The sequence below is a fragment of the Mesoplodon mirus genome (genome assembly GCF_964341445.2).
Source record: "Mesoplodon mirus genome assembly, chromosome: 4".
Classification (NCBI taxonomy): Eukaryota; Metazoa; Chordata; class Mammalia; order Artiodactyla; family Ziphiidae; genus Mesoplodon; species Mesoplodon mirus.
Genome location: NC_138979.1, coordinates 67,556,418 through 67,582,568, shown reverse-complemented (window position 1 = coordinate 67,582,568; position 26,151 = coordinate 67,556,418). Strand labels below are relative to the sequence as shown.

Sequence of the window (26,151 nt, the reverse complement as noted above, 5' to 3'; positions counted from 1 at the left end):
GCATGGCCTGCCATGTTTTTAGGGACCACTCTCAGCCCCACCTTCCCCTCATGTGTGTCGGCACCCTTTGCCCAGGCTTCTTGCTGGCAAGAAGAAGAAGGGGCAAAGGGCTGACTCTCGGAAAGGACTTGTGTCTTCTCCCTGGCACGACTGTGTCCCAGACCCCCTAGCTGCACGGGAATTACAGTGGGGAGTGTTTTCAGCAGGTCCCATTGTTACCTTGAACGAGCCCTGCATTCTATTAGGAAGGAAGGAGGCGGGTGGAGGGGAGACTGGAGGCTCAGGGCAGGGGTGAGCCCCCCTTCTGTGCCATAGGGGGAGCAGGGTGAAGGCAGAGCCTGTTGGAGTCGGTCCTGCCGTTGGGCCTCAGCAGGCGGTGTGGGGTGCGCGTGGAAAGGGAAGAGCACGGCTCTGCAAGGGCGCAGAGACAGGCAATGGCAGGGCGAGTGAAGGACAGGAACAGCGACAAAGCGAGTGCGGGCAGGGCGTGGGGAGGGCTGTGAGGCTGGAGAGGAATGCCTGACTGGGAGGCCTGACGGATTTCTTCTCCAGAATGTCTGGGCGCTGATCCTGTTGGGAGGAGTGTAGACACTGGAGGTGGTGCTAGGCCGTGGTTGGATTTGGCACTGGATGCGCTCTTGCCATGTGCCAGGCATGGGCTGAGCCTGCACGTCCGTGAGCACGTTATCCTCACACCTGGCCTTCAAGGCAGGTATTACCGTTACTCCCACTAACAGATGAAGACAGCGAGGTTCAGAGAGGCCGAGTGAGCTGCCCAGGCCCCCCAGCTGGGAAGCGGTGGGGCTACAGCCCCGCCCACTGAGCCTGCACACTCTGCTGCCTCCCCAGGGGTGGGGGTGAAGGCCAGGAGGACAGTGAGGAGGGGGGGCCCGCCTTCATCCTGACACAGGCAGTGAGGCCCTGTTCTGGAAGGGATCTGAGCAGGGTGGGGTATAGCTGTGTCTCTGGGTGCAGCGTGGCTCAGGCAGGGGGCGCCCTGAGCGCCGGGCCCAGGCTGAGCCCCCATGGCCTCCCAGGGATGCAGAGGCAGAGCGTGCGCTGCATGGAGCGGCAGGCGGGGCCCGTGGACGAGAGGCACTGTGAGCCCCTGGGCCGGCCCGATGACCGTCAGAGGAAGTGCAGCGAGGAGCCCTGCCCCGCCCGGTGAGCCCACCAGGCGCCTGACTCCCAGGTGTCCCTCATCAGGGCGCCCCTGGGAGGAGCAGAGGGAGCTGGGCTCTTAGCCTTCCTTCCCAAGGCTGAAGCCCCGGCCCCTGGTTGCCCGCGACCTCAGCCTGGGCCTGGGTTCCCCCTCAATAGCCAGCATCAGCCAGGGACATGCCTGATCGCTCGCGCTTGGGTCCCTGGATGTGGACACGGGCCTTGGGTCTTGCCCAGGTCCCCCAGGGGTGAAGGTGGCAGGAGCAAAGGGGACTGTGCCCTGTCACTGGGCTTTGGGGTCCAGGGGCCATCCCAGGCTTGGGGCTCTGGGGAATCGTCCCCTGGGCTTAGGCCCGACCCTCCCTGAACCCCGAGTGCCTGGGAGTCCAGGTGGCTGCACACTGATGCTGCCCTTGTGCCCCCCACAGGTGGTGGGCAGGTGAGTGGCAGCTATGCTCCAGCTCCTGCGGGCCTGGGGGGCTCTCCCGCCGTGCCGTGCTCTGCATCCACAGCGTGGGGCTGGATGAGCAGAGCGCCCTCGAGCCACCTGCCTGTGAACACCTGCCCCGGCCCCCTGCCGAAACCCCTTGCAACCGCGATGTGCCCTGTCCGGCCACCTGGGCTGTGGGGAACTGGTCTGAGGTGAGCAGCATGATGGGGGTGGGGGGCGCCCCGGGGGGGCCCACCCCCAGCTCTGCCGTCGGTCTTGAGCTACAGGGAGGCAGAGACAACCTTTGGGGAGCCCTTACTGCCGGGCACCGTGGTGGGAGGGGCCTGGGGCATTCTAGGTCCTGCCCCATCCCCAAAGCCTCAGGGGCTGGGATGCCCTGGCCAGCCATGGCCACAAGTCATGGTCTCGAGCTGATCAGGGCGAGAGAGGGCTGGCTGGGGCCCTGTAAACTGACATTGAGCAGTGAGCAGGGTACCTTGCCAGGCCCCAGCTTCCCCTGGCCCTGAGCCCCTCACCCTGGCCTTCTCTTTAGTGCTCTGTGACATGCGGCCCAGGCACTCAGCACCGAAGCATCCTCTGCACCAATGACACTGGTGTCCCCTGCGCCGAGGACCAGCAGCCAGCAAGCGAGGCCACCTGCCTTCTGCCGCCCTGCCCGAGGGCCCTGGACGTGCTGGGCCCCGAAGGCTCAGGCAGCGGCTCCTCCAGCCGCGAGCTCTTCAATGAGGTCGACTTCATTCCTCACCACCCAGCCCCACGCCCTCCGCCCCCCTCATCACCCAAGCCGGCTGGCATGGGCAATGCCATCGGGGAGGAGGACCCTGAGCTGGGCCCGCCGGGGCCCGTGTTCGTTGACGACTTCTACTACGACTACAATTTCATTAACTTCCATGAGAACCTGTCCTACGGGCCCTTCGAGGAGCCTGACGCAGACCTGGCGGGCACAGGGGATTGGATGCCCCCACCCCTCAGCAGTCCTGCTGAGCCTCCTGTGGGCACCCCCATGCCTACCACAGAGCCTTCTGGGCCTGAGGATGAGGGGGCACTGGGAGATTGGTCCCCTGCTCCTTGGCCCAGCCAGGCTGGCCATTCCCCACCCCCACCCTCGGAGCAGACCCCTGGGAACTCCTTGGTCAATTTCTTATTTGAGGAAGATGTCCCCATTGGAGCCCCAGACCTTGGGCTCCCCAGCTTGCCTTGGCCCCCGACTTCAGTCAGCGTGGAGACGCCTGCCGCCCCTGGGAGCCAGAACAAACTCCTGGGAGGGGAGGACAGCCACAGCCAGCCGCCGCCTCCCTGGTGGGAGAGCACCAATGAGGTTTCCGAGGACAGCGAGGAAGCCTTGGGCCGCAGAGCGCCCCAAAGACCCAGCCCCACGCTGCCCCCCTCGTCCCCCATCAGCACCTCCCACTCCTCTCCTAGTCCCGACACAGTAGAGCTGTGGACGAGTGGTACCTTGGCCTGGGAACCAGCACTGGAGGGTGGCCTGGGGCCTGTGGACAGTGAGCTGTGGCCCACCGTTGGGGGCGCTCCTCCCACCGCCAATCTGCCAGACACTCAGGGTACAGGCAGCGCCCTGGAGCCCGGGACTCCCACCCTTCCAACCCCAGGCCTGGCTCTACGGGACCTGCAGACCCTGGCGATGCCGGGAACCTTCCTTCTGAAGGCTCCGACCGGCCTAGGGCACGCGCCTTGGGTGACTGCCCTGAGCCTGGGGCCCTTGGGCCAGCCTGAGTCCCCCAGCCCTGAGACGCCCCCAAGCCCTGTGCTGCTGTCCATACCAGCTCAGGACAGTCTGGCCAATGGCAGCCGAGCCCCTGGGCCTCTGGACCCCAGCCCAGCAGAGGAGGGGCCCCCCGTAGACCTCCCACCCGTCAGGAATGCCAGCTGGCAAGTGGGGAACTGGAGTGAGGCAAGTGGTGCAGGGGTCGGGATGGGCCGGGGGGTTGAGCAGGACCTCACTAACTTGGTCTCTTCATCTGAAAGTGAGCAGAGCAGGGTATAAGCCTTGTCTGTCCAGCCTCCTGGGTGCGTGGGGATTAGGGAACTGACAGCCGTGGTGGGTGGAGGCTCTGTGAGGTGGGAGGAACTTTGCCCCAGCTCAGTCATACTGCCCTCCATGTGCCCCTGGGGCTGGTCTGCCCCATTGGGCCTCAGTTTCTCTTCTGAACAGTAGGGTGGGGCAAGGGAGCCTGTATCCCTGGGGTCCCCAGAGGCTCATTCCTGAGTAGCACAGGGGGCCGCTGGGAGGGCAGGGCAGGCACAAATGAGGGGCAGCCAGGGGGAACGGCCCTCTCATACTCTGGCTTGCATGCTTCCAGGGACAGGGAGCTCACCCCAGGCAGCTGTGTCAGTGGGGAAGCCTCCTCCCATGGTCCCCAGGCCCAGCGGGGCTCAGCCTGGTTCCTCCAGGTGTAGCGCAGTTCCTTGCCACCTGGTTCTCCCCTCAGGGCTCCACCTGCTTTGTCGGGCCTGTGAGGGCCTGAACTGCATGGCAAGAAGCTGTCCTGTGTCCCCCACCCCCACCCCAACGTCCCCAGGTTGTCACTGTAGGGGAAGTGAGCTGCTTCTGTTCAGATCCCTAGTTTTGGTGTGGGAGGGACAGGTTGAGGCCCAGTGAGGAACCCAGACTTCCTTCCCAAGTGATTCTGGGAAGCATTGAGCCTTGTCAGCACAGCCGGGCCACCTCACACGTGTCTCCTGTAGCAGGGACAGTTGGTTGCCAGGGGATTTGACTTTTCATCTTCATGGTCTCCTTGGGAGGTGGATGGAGGAGCCCATTTTGCAGACGAGTTAACTGAGGCACTGGCGGGTCCCTCTCACCTGGCTGGGGGGCTGGAGGGTGCAGGGATCTGCCCGGCCCTCATGGGCACTGCGTCCCTGCCCCCAGTGCTCCACCACCTGCGGTCTGGGTGCCGTCTGGAGGCCCGTGCGCTGCAGCTCCGGCCGAGAGGAGGACTGCACTCCCGCAGCCCGGCCCCAGCCTGCCCGCCGCTGCCACCTGCGGCCCTGTGCTGCCTGGCACATGGGCAGCTGGAGTAAGGTGCGTGAGGGAGAAGGCGGGCAGCGTCGGGGCACAGAGTGGGGCTCTGGGGCCCGTGGCCTGTGTTTGGGGTCAGCCATAGCCACTGGGCGGGGGGGGCTCTGTGCTGCACATCTTTGTACTCTAATTTCTAGCTTCTGGGATCATTCCATCTGTGTGTGGTTCAGCCTGAGTCACTCGCCTTCTCTCACTGGCTGTATCCTTTTCTCTCCTTTCTGTCACCCTCGGGATTTCACTTTCTTCTTTGTTCCACTTTTTCCCATCTATCCCATTCCGGGGCAGCCCCTGGCCACGCCACCCGCCGCCCAAGGCTGGTCAGCCATGGCTTCTCCCCGGGGCCCTTAAGGGACTTGCCGCGGGTGGGGGTGAGAGTGCCCAACGCGCGCCCTGCCACAGCCCTCACCGCATCCTCGTGTGCATGCACGTGGTGGTGGTGTGTCCACACGCGGGACCCTCGGCCTCCAGTGCTCCCGCAGCTGTGGCGGGGGTTCCTCCGTGCGGGACGTGCAGTGTGTGGACACACGGGACCTCCAGCCGCTGCGGCCCTTCCACTGCCAGCCGGGGCCTGCCAAGCCGCCTGCCCGCCGGCCGTGCGGGGCCCAGCCCTGCCTCAGCTGGTACATCTCTTCCTGGAGGGAGGTGAGGCCTGGGGGACTGGGATGGGAGCGGGGGTGTCCTCAGAGCCCAGCAGTGCCCAGACCCCTTCCCCGGCCCTCCTAGTGCTCCGAGGCCTGCGGCGGCGGTGAGCAGCAGCGTCTGGTGACGTGCCCAGAGCCGGGGCTCTGTGAGGAGGCGCTGAGACCCCACAGCACGCGGCCTTGCAACACCCACCCCTGTACGCAGTGGGTGGTGGGGCCCTGGGGCCAGGTGAGCAGGCGCGGGGTTTCGTGCGGGGAGGACATGCGGAGGGAGGTCTCGTGTCAGCAGGCGTCCGTCAGACCTTTGTTCACGCAGGGAGCTGTTGAGTGTGTCCTGTATGCCAGGCTCTCTGTGGTCCCTGCGGATACAGTGGTGGTCAGATGAGGTCCCCGCCCTGCTGAAGCTTACAGCCCGCCAGGGAGACAGACTTAAAAAAAAAGGGACGTGCGCTGTGATGTCAGGGAAGGCCTTCTGGGGAGGGGACTTCAGAGTGAGACTGGAGGGGTTTGTGATGTGAAGGAGAGGCATACGGGGAGCAGCAAATGCAAAGTCCTGGGGCAGGAGTGACAGACACAGGGTGCTCAGGAGACTAAGCAAAGACCAGACTGGCGGAGGGGGTACGGGAGTGGCCAGTGAGGCCTCAGCTGGGCAGGACTCTTGCCACCAGGCCTGTTTGGGAATCTCAGTCCTTGTCCCACTGGCTGCTGAAGGACCCTGGGCAGGTTGCTTTACCACGCCAGACCTCTGTCTTCTCATCTGTAAAGTGGGGTTGTGAGCATTAGATGAAGTGAGGCACTTAGCACAGGGCCTGGCACGATGTTGGCACAGGTTAAATTTATTTTTACGACTTTTTAAAAACATCAGACCCCAACTGATTAGAACAAAGCCTGACTTGGGATGGTGGGCCCTGTTTGAGAAACTTTCTCTCCCTACCTTCCACTGCCCATGGGCTGCAGCAGGTCCTCCAGCCCCGGAGCCACTGCCCAGGCCTCTCAGGCATGTCCCATCCTGTGTGAGGGGCTGGCATCTTTCCCCTCCGCTCTGCAGATGCAGTTCCTGCAAGCGAACACCTAGTGGCCTCTGGGGACAGGACCGACCCTCTGAGGAGGCTGGAGAGATGGGGCTGGGAACCATGAGCTAGGCTTCCTGGAGAAGGCAGCAGCTGCCCTGGGGACGCCCCTGGGATGCACCCCTGCAGGGCTGGTAAGAGGATGCTCACCCCTCCTGTGCTCGCCACAGTGCTCAGCCCCCTGCGGCGGCGGCGTCCAGCGGCGCCTGGTCAAGTGCGTCAACACCCAGACTGGGCTGCCTGAGGAAGACAGCGACCAGTGTGGCCACGAGGCCTGGCCCGAGAGCTCCCAGCCGTGCGGCACCCAGGACTGTGAGCTCACTGAGCCACCGCGTGAGTGCCCCAGCCGGCTGTCTGCTGGGCGGGGGGTGGGCAGGGTGGACGGTGGGGAGATGGAGAGTCATGGAACCGTCCCCCTACAGCACTGGCTGACTGACAGGGAGCCACGCAGAGGCTGCGGCTGTGCTGGGGTCAGAGCCAAGGGGAGTCCAGCCCCGCAGGCAGCTTTCTTTAGTTCAGGGGAGGAGTGGACGCAGCAGCTTCAGTCCCCAGGCTGCTGTGTGACCTCGGGCAAGCTCTTTTTTCCTCTGGGTCTCGGTTACCACCACCCCCCACCCCCCACCCCGTTCCCAGAGTGAGGCCAGGGATGTTCCTGAGACTGTGTGGAGCTCAGGCCTGAGTGAGCCCCCATCCCCAGCTCTGGCCCATCCATCTCCTGGCCAGAGGAGGGCTGCCCAGAGGGAGCAGTGTAACCGCATGAAGGGGCCTCCCGCCTAGGGTCCTGCTAGCTCCCAGCAGCTGGTGGCTTCCTGGCCAGCTGGGTCCTAGAGGAAGAGCTTGTGGCAGAGGTGGCTCTGGACATAGACACACGCATACGCGCGCACACATGTACACGCACACACACATACGCACGCACGTGCATGCACACACACACGCTTCCTTCCTGCAGCCCAGCCACCCCCAGCAGTGCTGAGCACAGGAAACTGGCCCTGGAGTCACACCTGGCCTCCCCTCACCAGCTCTGTGGTCTTGGGCTCCACTTCCCTGTCTTACGCATAAAGGGGCAGACAACCCCCATCCTCGTAAATGAGGTCTTGGGGTGAAGAGCCCAGGAAGTGCTCAGGGAAGGCTGGCTTCTTCCTCTCCCTCGTGGACACTGTCATCCCCCATCATGAGGTCAGGAAGAATGCCTAAGGCTGCCTTTGTCAGTCAAGAGAATCCAGCAGCTCCCATGCCTATCAGCTGTCTGACTCCTGCCCCTAGGACAGAGCCGCCCTAGGACAGAGTCCTTGGCCCTCAGCTGGCATCCAGGGCCTCCAGGCACCTGCCCCAGTCTGCATTCTGTACCAGTGACTGGCTCCTTGGTAGCCCTTGGGCAAGCCCAGACTAGCCACTGCCATGCCTTGCTGGCCATACCACTGGGAGGGATAGGCTTCCTGCCCCAAATCCCATTACCTCAAGGCCCAGCAGAAATTCCACCCACCCCAAGCACCCAGCCCTCAGCATTCATCCAGCAAGCACCTCCGAGCCTCCTGCACACAGCCCCAAGGTAGCTGCTGGCACCCAGGCGAGGAGTTTAAGGGTAGAGGCCAGCCAAGGAAGTGATTGCATGCCGAGACCCTGGAGTCCCCAGGATGTTTTGATGATCTGTGGAGCTGTGTGGCAGGACGTTTGGAAAGCCTGGAAACTTGGTCATCACGGTGAGGCAGCTGACATAGCACGGCCACATCCGTTTGCCTGTGGAGGTGGGGTTACTGGCAGAGGAGGGAACTGGGGCCCCTTGAGAAGTTAAGAAGCTTGCCTGAGGTCACACAGTGGGAACAGGATGCAGGTCTGTAGACACGTAGGTTAGAGCTGCTGCTGAGAGCCAGGGTGGAGGAGGCTGCCCGCTGCCTCATGCCTTCTGCCGGGCCCCAGGGATGTCCCAGGGACAGGGCTGCCAGTTGCCTTCCTGCTTCTCCTCCCCTGGGATGTCTGCTGAAGTGAGAGGGCCAGGCAGCAGCTGGGTGCTGTCACAGGCAGCGGGAGCAAGGCCAGGAGGCTGGAAGCAAGCCACTTCCCAAAATAACTCTGATAAGCACAGGGCAGGAGGGCCCACCAGGCCTCAGCCCCGGGCAGGCAGCTTCCCTTTGTCCCTCCTCAAGAGGCCTGGGTTCTGCTGACGGGCTGATGGCCCAGGCCACACCTGCTCTCTCAGGGCCTCGGTGCCTGGCCTGGCTGATGGGACTGTTCTGGTGTGTGACCCGGAAGCTGAAGCTGAGTACAGCCCATGGCTGCAGGGGGCAGGGAGGTCTGGCAGGACAGGTGCATTTGGGCAGGGGGTGTGGGGCAGAGGCCACTGTAGGCTGGCAGGAGGCACCTGGGACTTCCATTGTGTGCCAGGTGCTGTCAGGTCTCGCAGGGTCAGGGACCGAGAGGGGTGGCAGGCTCTTTGGCTTCTCGTGAGCACCGGAGGCGGTCAGGACTGGGGTCTCGGGGCCTTTCCTCTGGAAACCTGAGCCCAGCAGGGCCAGTTCTCCAGTCCTGGAGGTGGGGGCCTAGGCCAAGGGCAGGTGGGACAGGACTACAGCTGGAGATCTGTAACTCAGGCCTAGGGGAGCCCCTCCAGAAACAGGAGGCTGATGCTCTGGGGGTGGCTGCAGGTCTCCTTAAGGCTGTTGGGGGGCAGGGAGACGGCCCAGCTAAAATCTCAGGGAGGCCCCTCCACCCTGGGTGCAGGTGGGAGGAGGGGGGCGGTTCCGGTGCCCGCCTGCTGGTCCTGATCCGCCCCCTCCAGCCCTAGGCTGTGAGCGCGATCGCCTGTCCTTCGGCTTCTGCGAGACGCTGCGCCTGCTGGGCCGCTGCCAGCTGCCCACCGTCCGCACCCAGTGCTGCCGCTCCTGTCCCCCACCCGGCCGTAGCGCCCCCTCCCGCGGCCGTCAGCGGGTCGCCCGCCGCTGACCCACACCCCGGCCCCCCGCGGCCAGGATGCACAGACAGACCGATGCACGGACCTCAGCGCCCAGCAGGACCTCAGTGCCCAGCACGGGCTGCAGTGGAGCCCCGCCCCTCGCGCCCTAATGGTGCTAACCTGGCCCCCCGACAGTGGCAGGCTGGGGACCCTTCCCCCTCAGAAAAGGTATTTTTTTATTCTAACAGTTTGCCTAACATTTATTATTATTGTTATTGTTATACATAAACAGGCATCTGCCGTTTCGAAGTACAGCTTGGCTTCCTCTTGGATTGGGGGAATTTCCAGTCAGAAACTACACCGGTGCTGCAGCAGACAGCATCTTTCCATCTGCCCCTCTGGGAGGCCCACAGGGGAGGAGGGAGCGGAGCCCGTGGGGGCAGGAAGGCCTGAGGGGGCAGAGCGGAGGGCTTCCCAGAGGCGGTGTGTGCAGGGCTTCAGGCGGCAGCAGGCGCAGCCGGGCAGAGGCCTGGGGGTGCTGGTCCCTGCTCACAATCCTTCCACACCTCCACTTCATGCCCCCTGCCCAGGCCCCCCCAGCCCTTTCCCCCATGTCCCCACTCTGTGGTCTTCACCAGAGACTTGTGTTTCACAGGGATTGAGCCACACGCCCTTAGAGGAGCAAGGACCGCCTGGTCACCAGCAGGGACTGCCCCCTGGAGTGAACCCTGTGGACACATCCCGGCCCCCTCTGCTTCATCTGTTAACTCTTAACTCTTTATCTGCACCAAAGGGGTGGAGGGAGGGGCAGTCTGGCTTGGCCCCCACTTGTCCCTTTCTTTCATCTTCTCTGTACTCAGCGGTGGGGCTGGGCCGGTTGAGGCCAGGACGTATGGTGGCTTCTTCCTCACTGACAATCCCAGGCGCTGGGCTCTTGCTACGTTGACATGTGGTCCGGCTCCCCGGCACCTGCCACGCCAGCCCTTCCCTGCCTGCCACACTTAGTACCATGGAGTCAGACGGTGGTGAACACACCAGGGAGCAGATGCGTGTGAGGTGCTTTGAAGGTGTCCTGGGCCCTGGTGAGGGGTGAGGAGGCCGGAGAAGGCTAGACACTGTCTCCAGGAAGTGACCTGTGCAGGCGCCAGCCCTTACCTCTGGCCATGAGCCTTGGACTGGACCGTTTTACAATCTGCTCACAAGTCCTACTCCTGGAAGGGGTTTATCCCTTTTCTCCAAATGGGGGACCACCACTCTCATTCTATTCTACGGCGTCCGCCGTTCACAGCCTGTGATGTGAATGGTGGTTCTGGAGCTCTGCGTGTGGTGGCTACTCACAGCTTGGGTGTGTGTGCTGGGGGCGGGGAGGGGGGAATGAAAATCACTCCTTGGGGATTGAGACCAAGAAACAGTATCAGAGGCTGAAGCAGTCAGCAAGTGTCTGTCCCAGGGCTGGCCCCTCCAAGGGTCAGAAGGGTGCTGGAGTGCCCAGCTCTCCTATTTCCCATTCTCTGATCACACGTCACACCCTATTTAATCATCAACACACTCCATGGGGCTGGAGTGAGTACCCCATTTTCAGATGAGAAGCCCAAGGCTCTGAGAGGGAGGTGACTGGCACAAGGGCATATGTCCTGACTACACAGGCCTCAAGCTCCCATCATCTCCTGCTCTGAGCTCTGGGCCACCTCCAGCAGCTGACCCCTCTGACCAGGTAGGAAGATGGCCTGAGCAGGCCCCACGGTAGCTTTGCACAGAGAGCAGTCTGGGGCTTGCGTGAGTCCAAGCGTCACCGCACTGTCCGAGAGTGGAGGGGTGTCAGGCTTGCTTCCTGTCTGTCTGCAGCAGCCCAGCTGGCCAGAGGAGGCCCTGGAGACCCATGCTGTGAGTAATAGCTTCCTAGGGATTTGCACTGTCACAAGAGCAACCCCTTACAAGGGACAGGGAGCAGGGCCTCTACTTGCAGGCCTCTGACCCACACACTGAGCCAGGGCTAGCACTCGGGTCCCAGTCACAGCTGTGCCACTGCTGTGTGCTGTGACCTCAGGAACCCCCAGCCTCACTGAATCCGTGTCCCGGAAGAATACAGACTCACCAGCCTGCTCTGTCTGGGAATCCTCACTGGAGCTCCCCCCCCCGCCCCCCCGCCGCCATCACACTGTAGAAAGACATTTGGTCTTAATCATCTTCGTGTTTTTCCGATGATGGGTGCGGGGAGTGGTGTCCCAGGTGGCAGCTGGGCCTGAGCTGTCAGCCTAGGCAGGGGGCAAACAACCCATGACTCAGGCAGGGCACGTCACAGCTGGTGGAAGGAGGGGTGCCTGCCATCCTGTGGCTGGGGGTTACTCCGGACACAGGGAACTCCAGCTCCTGGCTCTCAGCCCAACCCAGTGCCCCCAGCCCTCACTTGCAGCTTGGCCATGGCTTCAAGGGCCTCCCAGGCATTCTGTCCCACCTGGCCAGAGCAAACCAAAGACGGATGCAGAAACACCCAGCTGGAAGGTGGAGAGCATCCCCCACCCCCCGCCGCCCCCCCATAAGCCCTGAGGCACCTTCGAGCCCTTGGGGCTGAGTCCCATCACAAGTGACTGTAACTGCATTTCAAACCAGAAGGTTATACAAATTAGTTGTTTATTTTTCCTTTTAGTATGACAATTCCAAAATTTAACTTGAAGATAAGCACAGAAGCTGCTGTGACATAAAAGGAAAGAGTCACTTGGCAATGCCCCGAGTCCTCCACTGCTGGCATCCAGCCTCCTGCCTGCAAGGACGGCCCCAGGCATGCCCAGCTGCCCAGAACACAGGCAGAGAGGCAACACCGTGCAAAGTGAGGAGTAGGGATTTGTGCAGTAATACATTTAGTTTAAAACAAAACAAAACAAAAAAAGACTGGCTATTTGCCTAGAGTACTTCCTATATCAATATAATGTAGAAACCAGAATTGTTCCCAGCACTCAGCAGTCTTGGCTGCTGTCGGATAGCTGTCAGGCATGACTGCAAGTAGCCCCGAGGCTACCTGGGGTAAGAAATGGGCCCATGCATACTAAGGAGAAGTCAGTGATCGTCAGAGATGGCACAGAGGTGCAGAGCGATTCCGGAGGCTCAGGTTTACATAAATACACACAAAGGAGTCGTGCACGCAGAAGAACTTGTTATATAAAATAGATGTACGTAATCTAGAAAACCTTGATAAAAATAGCCTATAAAAATATAAACTGTAGTGAAAATATTCAAAAGTATTAACAAATGTTCAACCCACACAAAACAACTCACCAACATGAAAGCTGGCAATTCCCACCTGGTGTGATGAGCACGGCTCCCCTTGGCCATGGTGTGTGCGCCTGGGAAGCAGGCTGGAGGCCGCCCCACCCCCAGGCTAGCACCTGTCAGAAGGGCCCTCCCCATGGGACCAGCGAGGGAGGCACTGGAGGGTATAGAGCAGCTCTTTCCTCAACAGCACAAGGAGAGGGGAAGCGTTGGCTCAAAATAGTGGGACCAAACCCTACAGTTCTGGAGGAAGGAATCAGCTCCATCCTGTCCCCAGTCTGGAATCGGGCCAAGCATTCCCTCTCCCACCCTCTAGACACCTAGTGCTTTATTCCAGAGAGGAGAACCTCCTAGCAAGGGTTCCTGGTCCACTTCCTCCACGATCTCTCTCTCTGCTCTCCCATGCCCACTGCCTGACCACTGATGCTAACAGCCTGGAAATACTAACATGCCACCACCACTCAGGGCATGGCTGACACCAGCCACACACAGCTGGTCCCTGGGCCCAATTCAGGTGCTTTTAAGATGAGTCTTTTCAAGGCAGAACAGACAAAACAAGCTTATTCCTAAAGGCAGCATTTTAGCCCACAGGACACAGCACTTCCAGGGGGAAATCAGCTTAGAAACTAAAGTCTCAAGGAAGCTGGAGCTGACCTGTGGGGCCCCAACCCCATTCCTACTGCACCTCCTGGGCTGCTGGCCGCTAGGCTGACAGCAGGTGTGGGAGGCGGGGGCCGGAAGGCGGTCTCCAGCAGCCCCAGTGGTCCTGCAGGGGTCTGTGCAGAGTGTGGCAAGGCTGCAGCCCAACTCACAAGGCAACTTCCTGAAAACGGCAGCCCTCAAACAGCTGCTCCCAAAGGCCAAAACGATGATAAAATACGGTGTTGACACCTGAAAACAGACAAAGGCTTTTTGGCTACATACAGAGGCCAGCTCCCTGTACACAGTGAGAAATCAAATTAACCAGCCTAACCAAAGACAGAAAAGTTGAGCTTAGTCTAGTATGCTGAAATGCCATCCTAGCTATGATACTGCTAGAAGGTTGACAGAAAAAAAAAAATGCTTATGAAAAAAGTGCTGCTTCAAATTACACTGCTTCAATAGTCTGTGTTTTGTATCAACTAAGGATTATTTCCAATTTTTTCCAGGTAGTGTAAAAAAATCCATTTAAAATTTTCTTTCCTATTTGAGTAATACTGTCCAGGAAACATTCTCTCATATCTACACATCAGGGATGGTCCACAAAGTGATTAAGCAAAAATAACCTTCCTTGCACACAGCCTCTTTCCAGGCCTTCAAAAAGGTAGTGCTCTAAGTCCCAGAATTACCTAGGCAGCCTCACATACTGGGAGCAATGGTGACCCCACAGGGGAGGACAGCTGCTGAGAACAAGGATGCCTCCGAGTAGCAGTGGGGAGGGGACGCATCTGGGAGGGCTCACCAAAGCTTTGATCTCAAGTGAGGGCTTCCCAGCCCAGGCCCTCGCAGCCGGCCTCCTGCCATCCCAGCCAGACACACTGGCTGTTCCCGAGGAAGCCACAGTTTCCAGCTGCCCAACAGCATTCACTCTGCAGCTACACCATTGCCCTGCAAAGCACCCCCAGAAAAGCTTCCTCCATCCCCTCAACCAAGGCCGGCCCAAGGGTGGCCCTGCTTTGTAGGATGATGATCCACAGTTTCCTTGGAATCCCATCCACATGTGTAGAATGAACCAAGGGTCAACTCTCAGATGGAAAGAAGAGGTTTGCACAGAGCCTCGTGGAGCCATGCGGACAGTGAGCGTGTGGTGTCTGGAGAGCCAGGCCCTCCCCCAGCAGGTTGGGAGTTACTATTTGAAAGGCTGTGCATGGAAGGGCAAAAGCTATCCCAGAAATGGGGCACGGCCAGCACCTTGAAGCCACCAGCAGAAGGTCTATGGGCTTTCTACAGGCCGTTTCGGAAAAAGGGATGTGCTTGCTTTCCTAAGGAAGTCCCTTTATTCACACCAACATTATGCCACCCAAAGCAGTCAGACTCTGGCCCAGGAGTGTGTGAAGTGCAGTGGGCACCCTCCACAGCAACTGTTTAAAACATTGCCCACGACGGCCCACTACATACAGGAGGTACCACAAGGGGAGATGGCCCACTTAAGGTTTTCTAAGCGCAGAGTCACCAACAAAGCTGACAGATGCTGTAAATAGGCTCTTAAAAATTGCCAGCTATAAGCCTAGTGATGCACTGATCAGGCAGAAAGCATGACGGGATACGAGTAACCACGTGCCACAGCATGAAGGTGGCTGTAAACAGATTAGACCCCCACCCCGAGTGGAAATGAGAAAGTGCAGTGTGGCTTTAGACATCTGCCCAGCAGACTTCCAGAGACCACGGATGTTACATTCTGGCTTTGAAACGAGCAGAAACATCTCTGCAGTTCACCCTTTTGGCACACTTTGGTTGTGAAGGCAGGAAGAGCAGCGACATGGGCTGGGAGTGGGGTGGCACTCAGGAGTCCTCCTCCTCGTCGCTGACCAGCTCGCCCTTGTCAGGGCTGGTGTCCCGGTCACGCAGGAAGTCCTCCCGGATGGCCTCCAGCTCCGTCAGCTCCAGCCGGACCTTCTCCAAGTGGTAGGTGCGCCGGTTCCGGATCTGGCGCAGGGGGAATGGGTTCAGGTCCCCAAAGGAGATACCGGTCAGCTTCCTGACAGGACACAGCACAGAGACAGAGCATTAGCGGGGCTCAGGCGAGAGCTCACACAGCACTCATTTCAGCCCGGCCTGGAGGCCTGGGGGTGTGGGGAGGCGGACCCCGGACACCACTCAGAGGCCAGCACTCATGCAGAGGCTGCAGGGGCAGCCCCCGAATGCCGGCCTGGATCCAGACGCCAGCTCCACCACATGCTCCCCGTGAGACGCAGAACAGGGAAAGTGACCCCCCTTTCCAGCCCCCAATTCCTCATCTGTACATTCAGGTAAGAGCGGTGCTGCCTCCTGGGCAGGGGGTTACTCGAGTTGCCGCCCGTGAGCACAAGGACGGGGTCTGGCACTTGCTCAGCGATGGTGGGGGCCGCGTGCCTCTGAGTCCTCGGAACCAGCATGAGGCCTGGTGCAGGGTGTGCTCAGAAAGGCTCTGTCACTGGACGGACTGACGGGGAGTGAATGGATGCACGGATGCCCGAGCAAACCTGGGGATAACTGTCAGACTCAGTGGTGTGACAGGCGTCAAGACGCAGTCTACGGAGAGACGTGCAGTTTGTGGGTTTCGTACTATCCCCAGGTCGAGGCACCCATCTACAGTAAATATTTTAAAATCACGGTAACTTGCCCCGAACCACTGGCCAGCAGTTTAATAAAAACAGGACTAGAAAGTGCCCAAGGCCTGGCTAAGGGCTTCCAGCACTAATCACGGCAGCCACAGCCGTCTGGTGGTGTCACAGAAGCCGGTTCCTCGCACACTAAGCCCCCACCTCCCTTCTGCTGGCCCCAGCAGCAGGGATCTAAGGCCTGATGCTCTTGCAAACCCAGGAGAGGCTGTGATGAGACAGCGGTGTCACAGGACTTCCTCCCCGCCTGTCAGAAAACAAACCGTTCGCTCCTGCCGCTCCCCCATCATGTGTACGTGCCCTTAGCATCCCTCTCTCTTACATACATTTTCAAATTCTATTTATTATTATTTTTTTTTTTGGCTGCACCGGGTCTTAGCTGTGGCATGCGGGATCTAGTTCCCTGACCGGGGATCGAACCTGGGCCCCCTGCACTGGGAACACGGAGTCTTAGCCACTGGACCACCAGGGAAGTCCCTCCCTCTTATATTTTTAAACACTCACACCTTAGACATGCTTAACTCCAAGCCAGAGGATGCTCCTGCAAGGAGGTAAAGGGTCAGAAAGGCTGGCTTTAAGAGCCGAGCTCCCCAGAGCATGTTCTAGAACTCATGAGCAGGAAAGGCCTGCTCAGTGTGGGTCTCTGTGAAACAAAATGCTGGCTGGGGACTGGGAACCAGGCCTGTAGGACCAGCCCCTTTTCTCCAACAGCTATTAGTCACAGGCTCCATACACCTGGAATCCAAGTGTCCAGGCCCTTCCTTGCTACAGAAAGCACTGAATTAGATTGATACTGTCCGCTGCCTCCGTCAGGCAGCCACCATCAGCGCAGGCTGGGGCAGCACGGGGAACTGCACACCGCTCTCCCTCGGGCCTGGAAGGTGCTGTCAAGAGATGAGAAAGTGCCCTGTGTCAGCTACGTTCAGAAGACAACGCCTGGCGCGTGACAGGCCCCGGAAGGTCCTGATTCAGAGATGGGTCTAATCTTGTTGCACCGCACCCCTGACCACATCTCACTCAGTCACCTGCCTCCTCCTCACAGAACCAATCAGGGCGCTGCAGGTTGATGCTCCTTGGAACCGCTAGTCTGGGGAGCTTATTAAAATACTGGGGCCCCAGTCCAGGGGTGGGGCCAGGGCATCTGCAGTCCTAACAATACCCACAGGTGATCCCGCCGCACAGGGAACTCTGGGTCCAGTGGACACAGACTTCCTGTGGCAAACTGACGGGAAACTGCACGAAAGCCACTCACCAGGTGGCGCTGCAGGAGTGCGCAGGACAGACCTTATCCCAGCTCTGCCTGCAACAGTAGAGGGACTACCGCCAGGCCCACCACCGCTTGCGTCTCTGCCACGCGGCAGCACTGACAACCCACACAAAACTGTTAGGGGCTGAGCAGGATGCCCTCCACATGCATTAGCTGTTGGAGTGAAGTTCACTGAACGCCACTCTTGTCATCTTGACCCGATGTGAGATTAACAAATGCTCTCAAGGTTCACTCCAGGACTCAGCATCAATCTTTCACAGGCAAACATTATTCTTGGATATCCTATTATTGTTGATATAGCAATAAGCCTGAAAACATCTTAAAAATCCACTTCCCAAGTAAAAGATCCTAACGATAGTGGTGACATCCAAGGAAGCCAGGTATGGCCTCAGCCAGCACCTTCTCCCAGCGTCCACCTCCCTGGTCCCTTGGCCTCACTCAAGAGAACCACAGGGGGATGGTCCTCCTTCCCCCCTCTCCGGCCCCACACACTTTCCTGCCACAAGACTCCTGCAGCACCGGAGCCCTCAGCCCCTCCTCCTGGCTGACCAGAGGCCTGGACGCTGCCCAACCGCCTCTCCCTACATCAGCCAAGGAGAGAAGCCTTCCCTCCCCGTTAGGTGAGCATCATGGGGGGGGGGGCAACTGGTGTTTGTCAAGTAGGTTGTCACCCATCAGTGGATCAAGGAATCAATTGAGTCATGACGAGCATCTTAAATATGCAATAAACAGTGTATTTAGAAAATATATCAGAGGGTACAGCACAGATCTTTGGCAAGCACTGGGAATATTTCAACAAATTCTTTTGTTTCAGTTATATACACTCCAGTATGTGTGTCCTAGGTTGTGAGATAAAATGTTCTTATTATGGGTGGCAGTCAACAGAGTTTGAAAAACATTAATAAGCTCCAAATGTTTCTCGGTGAAAGGACTCCTGTGGTTTTCAAGAGGCCACAAGTCTGCTGCAGGGATCCATTCCCGTGCAGTATGGGCAGCTCCCAGCACCTCGGCACAGCGAACGTTAGCGCCGCCTCAGTGGTTCGCAGGGACGTGCACCCTCACTTGCCCAATCAGCAGCAGGTCCACAGAAATCCCCTGGAGAACCCAGCCTTGGTCATCAGGGCCAGAGCAGCTGCCAACTGTAGTTCAGGGGACACATGGACAACGAGGGTGGCTCAGAACAGGCAAAAAGCGTGTGGCTGGGGAGCGAGGGGGTGAAGAGATTCCTGAACGCTCAGCTGCCCAGGCCAGAAAGCCAGGGGACTTCGAAGTTCAAATTCCTCCTCCACCCCCTTCAATCTGCCCCCTCTTTTCTATCTCTGGGGGCACCTCGCTGCAGGCTACCACCTCTCTCACCGGGACCCCCAGTCTCCTGCTGCCAGTCCTGCTCCAACCTGACGTGCCCTTTTGGTGTCTAACCCTGCAGGGACTTCCCAACACTCAGGATGAAGCACAGGGTCCTCGGCAGAGTCTACAAGGGCCTTAACAGCCCAGCTCTGCTCCCGCCCAGCCTCGAACCCTGCCACGCCAGCCCCACCCTGGCCGAGCCACTGCAGCAGTTCCCCCAAACACGCTGTGCGCCCACAGCCCTGCGAGCACACGGCTCCTGAGTCCCTCTGCCCGGGCTGCCCACTCCCCACCACCCCTGCCTGGCCCAGGTCACCCGGCCTTCCCCTGGCACTTGCCCCATCGCTGGGCTTCCTCCACCACAGCTCTTAGCAAACCATGCCGTAACACTTCCCCACAAGTTCTTCAAGGACAGGGCCTGTTCCTCATCTACCATCCTCAATGCCTGGCAGAGGGCTTGCGTGTGGTTGATACTCAGCAAGTGCTCACTAGACAAATAATGTGCTTTGGTTGCTGGGATTTATGTTTGTTGAATAAAGGATAAAAGCATCTTTCATCTTAGTTCCTCCCTAGTCTCTGGAGGCCGCTGGGTGTTCCCACTCTTTCCCCCTTTTCCCTGGGAGGAAGCGCCCTCTCTCACCACTGCACACCTGGGAAGGCTCTGGGTTTGAGATGGCCGGGACAGTCTGTTCTCAAGGAAGCAGAGGTCAGGATCCCTGCCCGCCTGGACGTCTGGGGATTCCCCCAAGGACTCACCTAGCATCAAGGATAGTGCGAGTGAAGTAACGGAGATACTTGAATATGGACATTGAATCTTGCAATTTCAGGATCTCCTCTTCCTTGTATTTAAAAAGTGCCAGGGCAAAGCGGAAGATAACCTGCGGAAAGGACAGGGAAATCTATGAGTAAAGAAGCACCGTGGCTCCAGGCACTGGCTCCAGGGATGAAAAGCCTCCCTGGGCCCTGGGAGCAGCCTGCACGGCCTGCCCTAGGGCAGACACTTGATCTGAGGTGCAATTTCCACCAGTGCCTTTTTGGGGTTTTTTTTTTTTTTTTTTTTTTTGCAGTATACGGGCCTCTCACTGTTGTGGCCTCTCCAGTTGCGGAGCACAGGCTCCGGACGCGCAGGCTCAGCGGCCACGGCTCACAGACCCAGCCGCTCCGTGGCATGTGGGATCCTCCCAGACCAGGGCACAAACCGGTGTCCCCTGCATCGGCAGGCGGACTCTCAACCACTGCGCCACCAGGGAAGCCCCACCAGTGCCTTTCTTAATAGAAAAAGTTTTCAACTCTTTGGTGGTTTTCAGCAACACTTCAGCCCAAACCAAACATTTCCTTAAGGAGTAGAATCTTTGTGGAATCCTTCCACATTTAGCTCACATTTCTAGTCAATAAGCTATATAGAACTAGAAATAATTTTTAAATTAAATCAAAACCAGGGTCCTCTGATTCTGAAACTCTTAGAAAGCTCCACCTCCAGAAGCAGTTTTTATCTCACCTACTGAAACTAGGGTCTGAATTTCTGACTTCTGAATATGGTGAAAGAAAATATATTTTTCTTTTTTTTTTTTTCTTTTTTTTTCTACTGATTTGTTTCTGGGTCACTGAGTTGAGGCCAGAGGGAATGGACTCCTGGTGGTCCTGCAAGTTCAAGCAGCTTTGGAACAAACTGCTTCGCCCACATGTAAGGGCACTGGCTGGCTTGCACCAACCTGAACTTTTTCTTATTCAGAAAACAATATTTACAGAGTTTAAATAGATTATTTTTCTCTTAACATCCCTACCTGTGGCCCAATAGGGAACACTGTTTAAGCCCTGGTTGAGAATTCTTTTCAATAATGACAGACTAGATTAAAAAGTTGATAATGTACTGTACTGGACAGAGTGTGGGGTAATATACACACTCAAACTTTGCCGGTGGGAGCAGAAATTGGTAAGGCCCTTCTGCAGGGCAATTTGGCATTCTCGATGAAAACTACAGGGTCCTTTGATTCTGGATTTACCCTGGACCTAGCACTTCCACTTCTAGGACTAAACCTATAGATGCACTTGCACCTATAGGAAGACAATTATAAGGAGTCATGGCAGCACAGTTTGAAGTGGCAAGAGACTGGAAACAATGTAAGTGTCCATCATCAGGGGACTGTTTTGTAAATTTCTGGTTCATCTGTAGAAGGAGATACTATACAGAGTTTAAAAAAAAAAAAGAACCAGATCTATATGCCCTGATATGAAACTATCACCAATAAATAATAAATTAAAAAAACATATTTTAGATATACATAAAATACCTTGAAAAAAAGACACAGTACATTGAGAAGAACGGCTAGGAGACAGGGGATCTCTTTTCTACTGCACGCCCTTAGTTATATGATTTGAGTTTATCATGTGTTACTCACAAACTGATTTTTTTAAAACATAAAACAGACTGGGTGGGAGGCTTGTGGGCAGTAGGGCTCTGAAGTTGGCCCCCTGAGTCTGCCCCTAGTCCTCTGTTTACTCTGGGCCTCTACCTCCTCATCCGTACAGTGGGGATAATACCGCCATCTGTTTGACAGACGTTGAGGCTCAGACTGCAAACCATCAAAGCCCCCATGCCTGGCACAGGGTTTGGCAGAGACTCAATGTTTCTGATAAATGAGCAAATGACTGCAGTTTCCTGTGACCCCAGACCAACCTCCAGCAGCACCTGGTGCTGGGATCACTCTGCCCCTCGGCACCCTTCATGCGTCCCAGCTAAGCCGGCCACTCTGCTGCCACTGCCACTGCCCATGGAGTCACGCAGCAAGCAGACCCACCTTTGGTCCCTCATAAAGGAAAGAGTCCCATATTTTAAAGAGGATGTCACTAACGACGCTATCCACAAACACCACCAGAAACCAGTTGAACGTGATGAGGGTGTAGTCGACTTTGTACTGTTCAAAGTGGGCATGCAGTCGAGGCAGCTTCTCACTCATGAGGTCTCTGAACACCCGCTGGTCCACCTGGAGAGGGAGCAAAGGGGAGAAGTGTATGGGGGCTGCCACTGTACTGAGCAGGCCATCCGGGGCCCCGGAGGGGCTGCAGGCCCATCACAACATGCAGCAGCGCAGCTGTTCCAAATGCCTGGCGGGCTGACCCCAGAGTGGACGGCTCTGCACCCACTCTGGGGTGAGCCCAAGAAGCAGCTGACCTTGCACACTGCAGGTGCTCACCAAGTGCCCCCTGACTGTCATCCTTTCCACAGGGTATGGGGGTGGGTTCTGTGGCCTGAAAGCCACTCCTGTACTCAAAATGCCCCATGAAAATGGGCTGCTGCAGAGCCGGTGGCGTAGTCGGTCTTGCTAATCCACGTGGAAATACAGAGGGTGCTGCTGCAAAGGGCCATATACCTGAGTCCCGGGCCAAAGAGGAAGTGTGATATCACCACATCCATTCACCAAATATTTACTGGGCTGTGTGGGGCAGTGAGGTAGCAAGGACTCCAGAGTCAGCTGGACCTGAGTTTGGCTCTCAACTCTACCACTTTCTAGCTGGGTGGCCTTGGGCAGATTATGTTCTAGACAGCTCTGTGCCTCATCTGGAAAACAGTTAATGATCTCTCTCTCCCAGGGCTATTGTGAAGATTACATGAGACTTAGGTAAACACATATCAAAACAGGTGGCTGTTACCCCTCCATGCTGTGTCAAGCAGGGGCCAGTGCTGGGCAGAGAGATGAATCAGGTTCAGCCCTGACCTCTAGGAGCTAAAAGACGAGGGGGGAAGCCAGATGTATGGACTGTTATGATAGCTGTGGCCACCAGGGCTTGGTAAAGATGTATTTACAGAGCATTACAGAGCCCCGGACGGGTCCCAGCCAAGCCTGGAGGAGAAGAGCCCTGTGGTGGGAGCACAGGATTCTGGGCACAAGGGGTGAGAAGGACGCAGCTCAGCCCGGCAGAAGCACCAGGTCCCTGAGGGGCAGACCTCACCTACAGGCCAGGGGCTTTTCCAGCCTTTGTCTGTGACCCACAAGAAAATATACATCAGCCATCACCTAGTCTGTATGCACAGAAGAGAAACAAACTCACAAACAGTACTTAACCTCACAAAGTAGGACACACTTTGATGCCTCAGTTCTACTCTATTCAACTTAATTTGATGAAAAAAACAAAAAAAAGCTAGTGCCAATACCGATTACTCATGTTTGAAAAATGCAGCAGGCAATGAAGGAGAAGCGTTAAGAGGCTTTAAGCAGGAGAGTGATGTGGTTGGATTTGATCCATCTCTCCACCTGAAACAGGGGGCCAAGCTGAAGGGGAAGCAAGGCCCCATGGAGGCCCCACCACACCCGGGGCAGAGGTGATGAAAATCTGAACCAAGGAAAGGTGGTGGGAGGAGAGGGGCACCTGGATCAGAACTGTGTAGAGGTAAAGTCTGTATGAACCTACAGACCCCTCTGCTGTCAGAGGTCAGGAAGAGGGGTGCTCAGAATACACAGGCTTCCCACAGGGGCATGGAGAGGGCAGAGTGTGGTCCCCTGAGGCCGGATCATAGGAATGAGGGCTGGGCTGGGGGAGACTGGGACATGCTGGTGCCCGAGGGGCATCTGCAGCAGGAGAACTGCAGCCCACCAGAGACCCGAGGCTGAGGCTCCAGGGCCTGGGTGGAGTGAGGTCACCTCAGGTGAGTGGTGGAACCGTGAGAAAGAAAGAGACCAGCAGAGGAAAGCAATCCACAGATGCACAATGGGCCAAAGGCAGGCCGTCCAGGAACGAGAGCACAGTGAGGAAGAGCCAGCTGCGAGGGAAGTGTATCACCTCATTAGCGTTCCCTGAATGGTGAGGGGAGTGTGAACCGGTACAACCGTTTAGGAGAGCAATCCGGCAACACCCAGGAAACAGGAAGCCTCACCCTACAGCAAGTCTACTCCTAGGAATGGATCCCAGAAAAACCTGCCAAACTTTCACCTGCATATCAGTCAAGATAAGATAGAAGATGTGATAATTCTTGGGATTACTGGAATACTAAAATAACTAAAAACAATCTAGATAAATGTTAAAATGACATTTTAAAATGTCCTTTTTTTTAGGGCAATCCAAAACTTTGAAAATCTCAATTGTTTATCCTTTTGGGAAGGTTTGCTTTTTTAAAAAAATATAGAAGCCATTATAGTCAAAAAAAATTTTTTTTAAAGAATGTTATATAGGTTCAAGTAGGTATCATTGGTTGAAATTTAAAATTTTAAAAGGCAAAGTAACTTAAAAAACTAAAAAACATTATTTTTTACAGAAATGATTCCAAAGCATTGTAAAGTCACCCTAGGGTGCACAGAGGATAAAATACAGGAATCATGGTTGGAAACATACATTTTTGTCCAGTTTGCTTTCTGACTGGAAGAGACAAAATTTTGAAGATCTAAATTTGCTGAAATGAATTATAATTAAGTTTTCTTAGAAGACTTAAAAAACAAAAGTATATAAGAAGTTATAGGACTTCCCTGGTGGCGCAGTGATTAAGAATCCACCTGCTGATGCAGGGGACACAGCTTCGAGCCCTGGTCTGGGAAGATGCCACATGCCACGGAGCAACTAAGCCTGTGCGCCACAACTACTGAGCCTGCGCTCTAGAGCCCGTGCGCCACAACTACTGAGCCCGCGTGCCTAGAGCCCGTGCTCTGCAACAAGAGAAGCCAACACAATGAGAAGCCCGTGCACTGCAACGAAGAGTAGCCCCCACTCGCCGAAACTAGAGAAAGCCCACGTGCAGCAACGAAGACCCAGTGCAGCCAAAAATAAATAAATAAATTTATTTTTTTTAAAGTTATAAAACCATCCCGTAGTGTGCAAAAAGTATCAGTTTCTCACCTTCTCACCCACATCCACTCCCCACCTCTGTAAAATTCTGATAGGTGGACCAACAACTGAAAGGCAAGTTGTAAAAGCATCCCAACACGTGCATGTGCGGTAGCCACGATGACAGGCCACTCCTGGACGTCTTCTTCAGTCAGCTTCCCTGGAAGCCCAGCTCTTCCCACTGGGCAGGGTCAGCATCACCCACTGGTGATGGGCCTTCTTTTCTGCTGGTGCTATTCCATCCCTCAGCATTTAAACAACGACTACATATTTGCACACACTTCATGCTTGGCACTGGCCAGTGCTGGGGACAAGAGACAACAGGACAAGGTGCTACTTTTAAGGGGTTATAAACGGGCAAGGGACACAGACAGTTGACCACTGGACCAAAAGATGGCGATGTGATATACTCTGCCCAGAGGGACTGGGCTGAAAGTGCCTGAGAGGAAGGGACCAGTCAGCTGGCCTTGAAGTGGGAGAAGAACGAGGCATACACCTCTCCTCCCAGGTAGGTGGCAGATGGTGTCTTGTTCTCGAGGCTGCCGGGTGCTTGGCAGACGGCTGGCGTGGGGCAGGCTGCCAGGGACACTTGCTCGGGCCTCTGTTCAGCCCCTCTCAGCTCAAGAGGACGTGGAATGACTGTATTCATCTCTGTGTCCTCAGCGCCCAGCGAGGTCCTGGTGCACAATGTGCACTGAACTGACGGAGAAGCTGCTGAGCATCTGAACTGCAGCGCAGCGTTAAGGGGCTCAGGCACTGGGCTCTGGCAGGAGGCAGCTGACAGCGATTTGCAAAGTACAGCGCTGGGGGCTGCCTGCACACACAAAACCATCCGTATTTTAAGAGTGGCTTTATGCAATGTCCATCATAGGAGAATGGTTAAATACCTCAAGTCCATTCACCCAATGGAATATTACAGCCACCAAATATGATGGTTAAAAACTATATACTGTATGAGAAAATGCTCATGCTGTCATGTGAACCAGCCAAGATAATCAGTCTCTCAATTTGGATACCTAAATGTATTGGGAAAAAGTAAAAAGGAAATATATCAAAATGCTGTGATTCTCAAGCTGGTAGGATAACAGGTGATTTTTCATTTTCTTAATATATATTTCTGTATTACCTAACTTCAGAGAGCATCTATTACTTTTAAAGTCAGGGGGAGGGACTTCCCTGGTGGCACAGTGGTTAAGAATCCACCTGCCGGGCTTCCCTGGTGGCCCAGTGGTTGACAGTCTGCCTGCCGATGCAGGGGACACGGGTTCATGCCCCGGTCCGGGAAGATCCCACATGCCGCGGAGCGGCTGGGCCCGTGAGCCATGGCCGCTGAGCCTGCGCATCCGGAGCCTGTGCTCCACAACGGGAGAGGCCACAACAGTGAGAGGCCCACGTAACGCAAAAAAAAAAAAAAAAGAAAGAATCTACCTGCCAATGCAGGGGACACGGGCTCGATCCCTGGTCCGGGAAGATCCCACATGCCACGGAGCAACTAAGCCTGTGCACCACAACTACTGAGCCTGCGCTCTAGAGCCCACAAGCCACAACTACTGAAGCCCACACGCCACAACTACTGAAGCCCGTGCACCTAGAGCCTGTGCTCCACAACAAGAGAAGCCACTGCAATGCGAAGCCCTCGCACCACAACCAAGAGCAGCCCCCGCTCGTCACAACTAGAGAAAGCCCACACACAGCAACGAAGACCCAATGCAACCAAAAAAATTTTTTTAAAACCCTTAAAGTCGGGGAAAATGTCTCTTTAGAGTTTACATTTATGTTGATGTGACAATGTGAGGCAAATTTTATCTTAAATTCACATGCTTAAAATAGGTCTTCCCCTTCTGCCTGTAATAACACTATTAATAATAATTTTATTGAGTTTTTACAGTGTTCTAAGCATATTA

The 26,151-nt window shown here is 56.6% G+C and overlaps 2 protein-coding genes across 4 annotated transcripts in view; one reads left to right on the top strand and one right to left on the bottom strand.

Moving 5' to 3' along the window:
* The window catches only part of ADAMTS7 (ADAM metallopeptidase with thrombospondin type 1 motif 7), a 55,410-nt gene extending 45,843 nt beyond the window's left edge, over positions 1–9,567 (top strand). Inside the window, exons 17-24 of the mRNA XM_082618095.1 lie at positions 1,038–1,164; positions 1,590–1,803; positions 2,145–3,524; positions 4,503–4,655; positions 5,121–5,294; positions 5,376–5,522; positions 6,534–6,696; positions 9,140–9,567. Of these exons, the coding sequence (XP_082474221.1) occupies positions 1,038–1,164; positions 1,590–1,803; positions 2,145–3,524; positions 4,503–4,655; positions 5,121–5,294; positions 5,376–5,522; positions 6,534–6,696; positions 9,140–9,303 (2,522 nt within the window). The 3' untranslated portion in view covers positions 9,304–9,567. The remainder of the gene's footprint in view (positions 1–1,037; positions 1,165–1,589; positions 1,804–2,144; positions 3,525–4,502; positions 4,656–5,120; positions 5,295–5,375; positions 5,523–6,533; positions 6,697–9,139) is intronic.
* A 1,863-nt stretch (positions 9,568–11,430) lies between these two features.
* The window catches only part of TBC1D2B (TBC1 domain family member 2B), an 87,160-nt gene continuing 72,439 nt past the window's right edge, over positions 11,431–26,151 (bottom strand). For 2 of the 3 annotated variants that reach the window (XM_082619653.1, XM_082619655.1), the window contains exons 11-13: positions 21,232–21,417; positions 19,190–19,311; positions 11,431–15,197 (exon numbers count right to left, since the gene is read on the bottom strand). In XM_082619653.1, the coding sequence (XP_082475779.1) occupies positions 15,002–15,197; positions 19,190–19,311; positions 21,232–21,417 (504 nt within the window). In that variant the 3' untranslated portion in view covers positions 11,431–15,001. Of the gene's footprint in view, positions 15,198–15,222; positions 18,226–19,189; positions 19,312–21,231; positions 21,418–26,151 lie in introns of those variants that run through there. The other variant, XM_082619654.1, reaches the window with a different exon arrangement.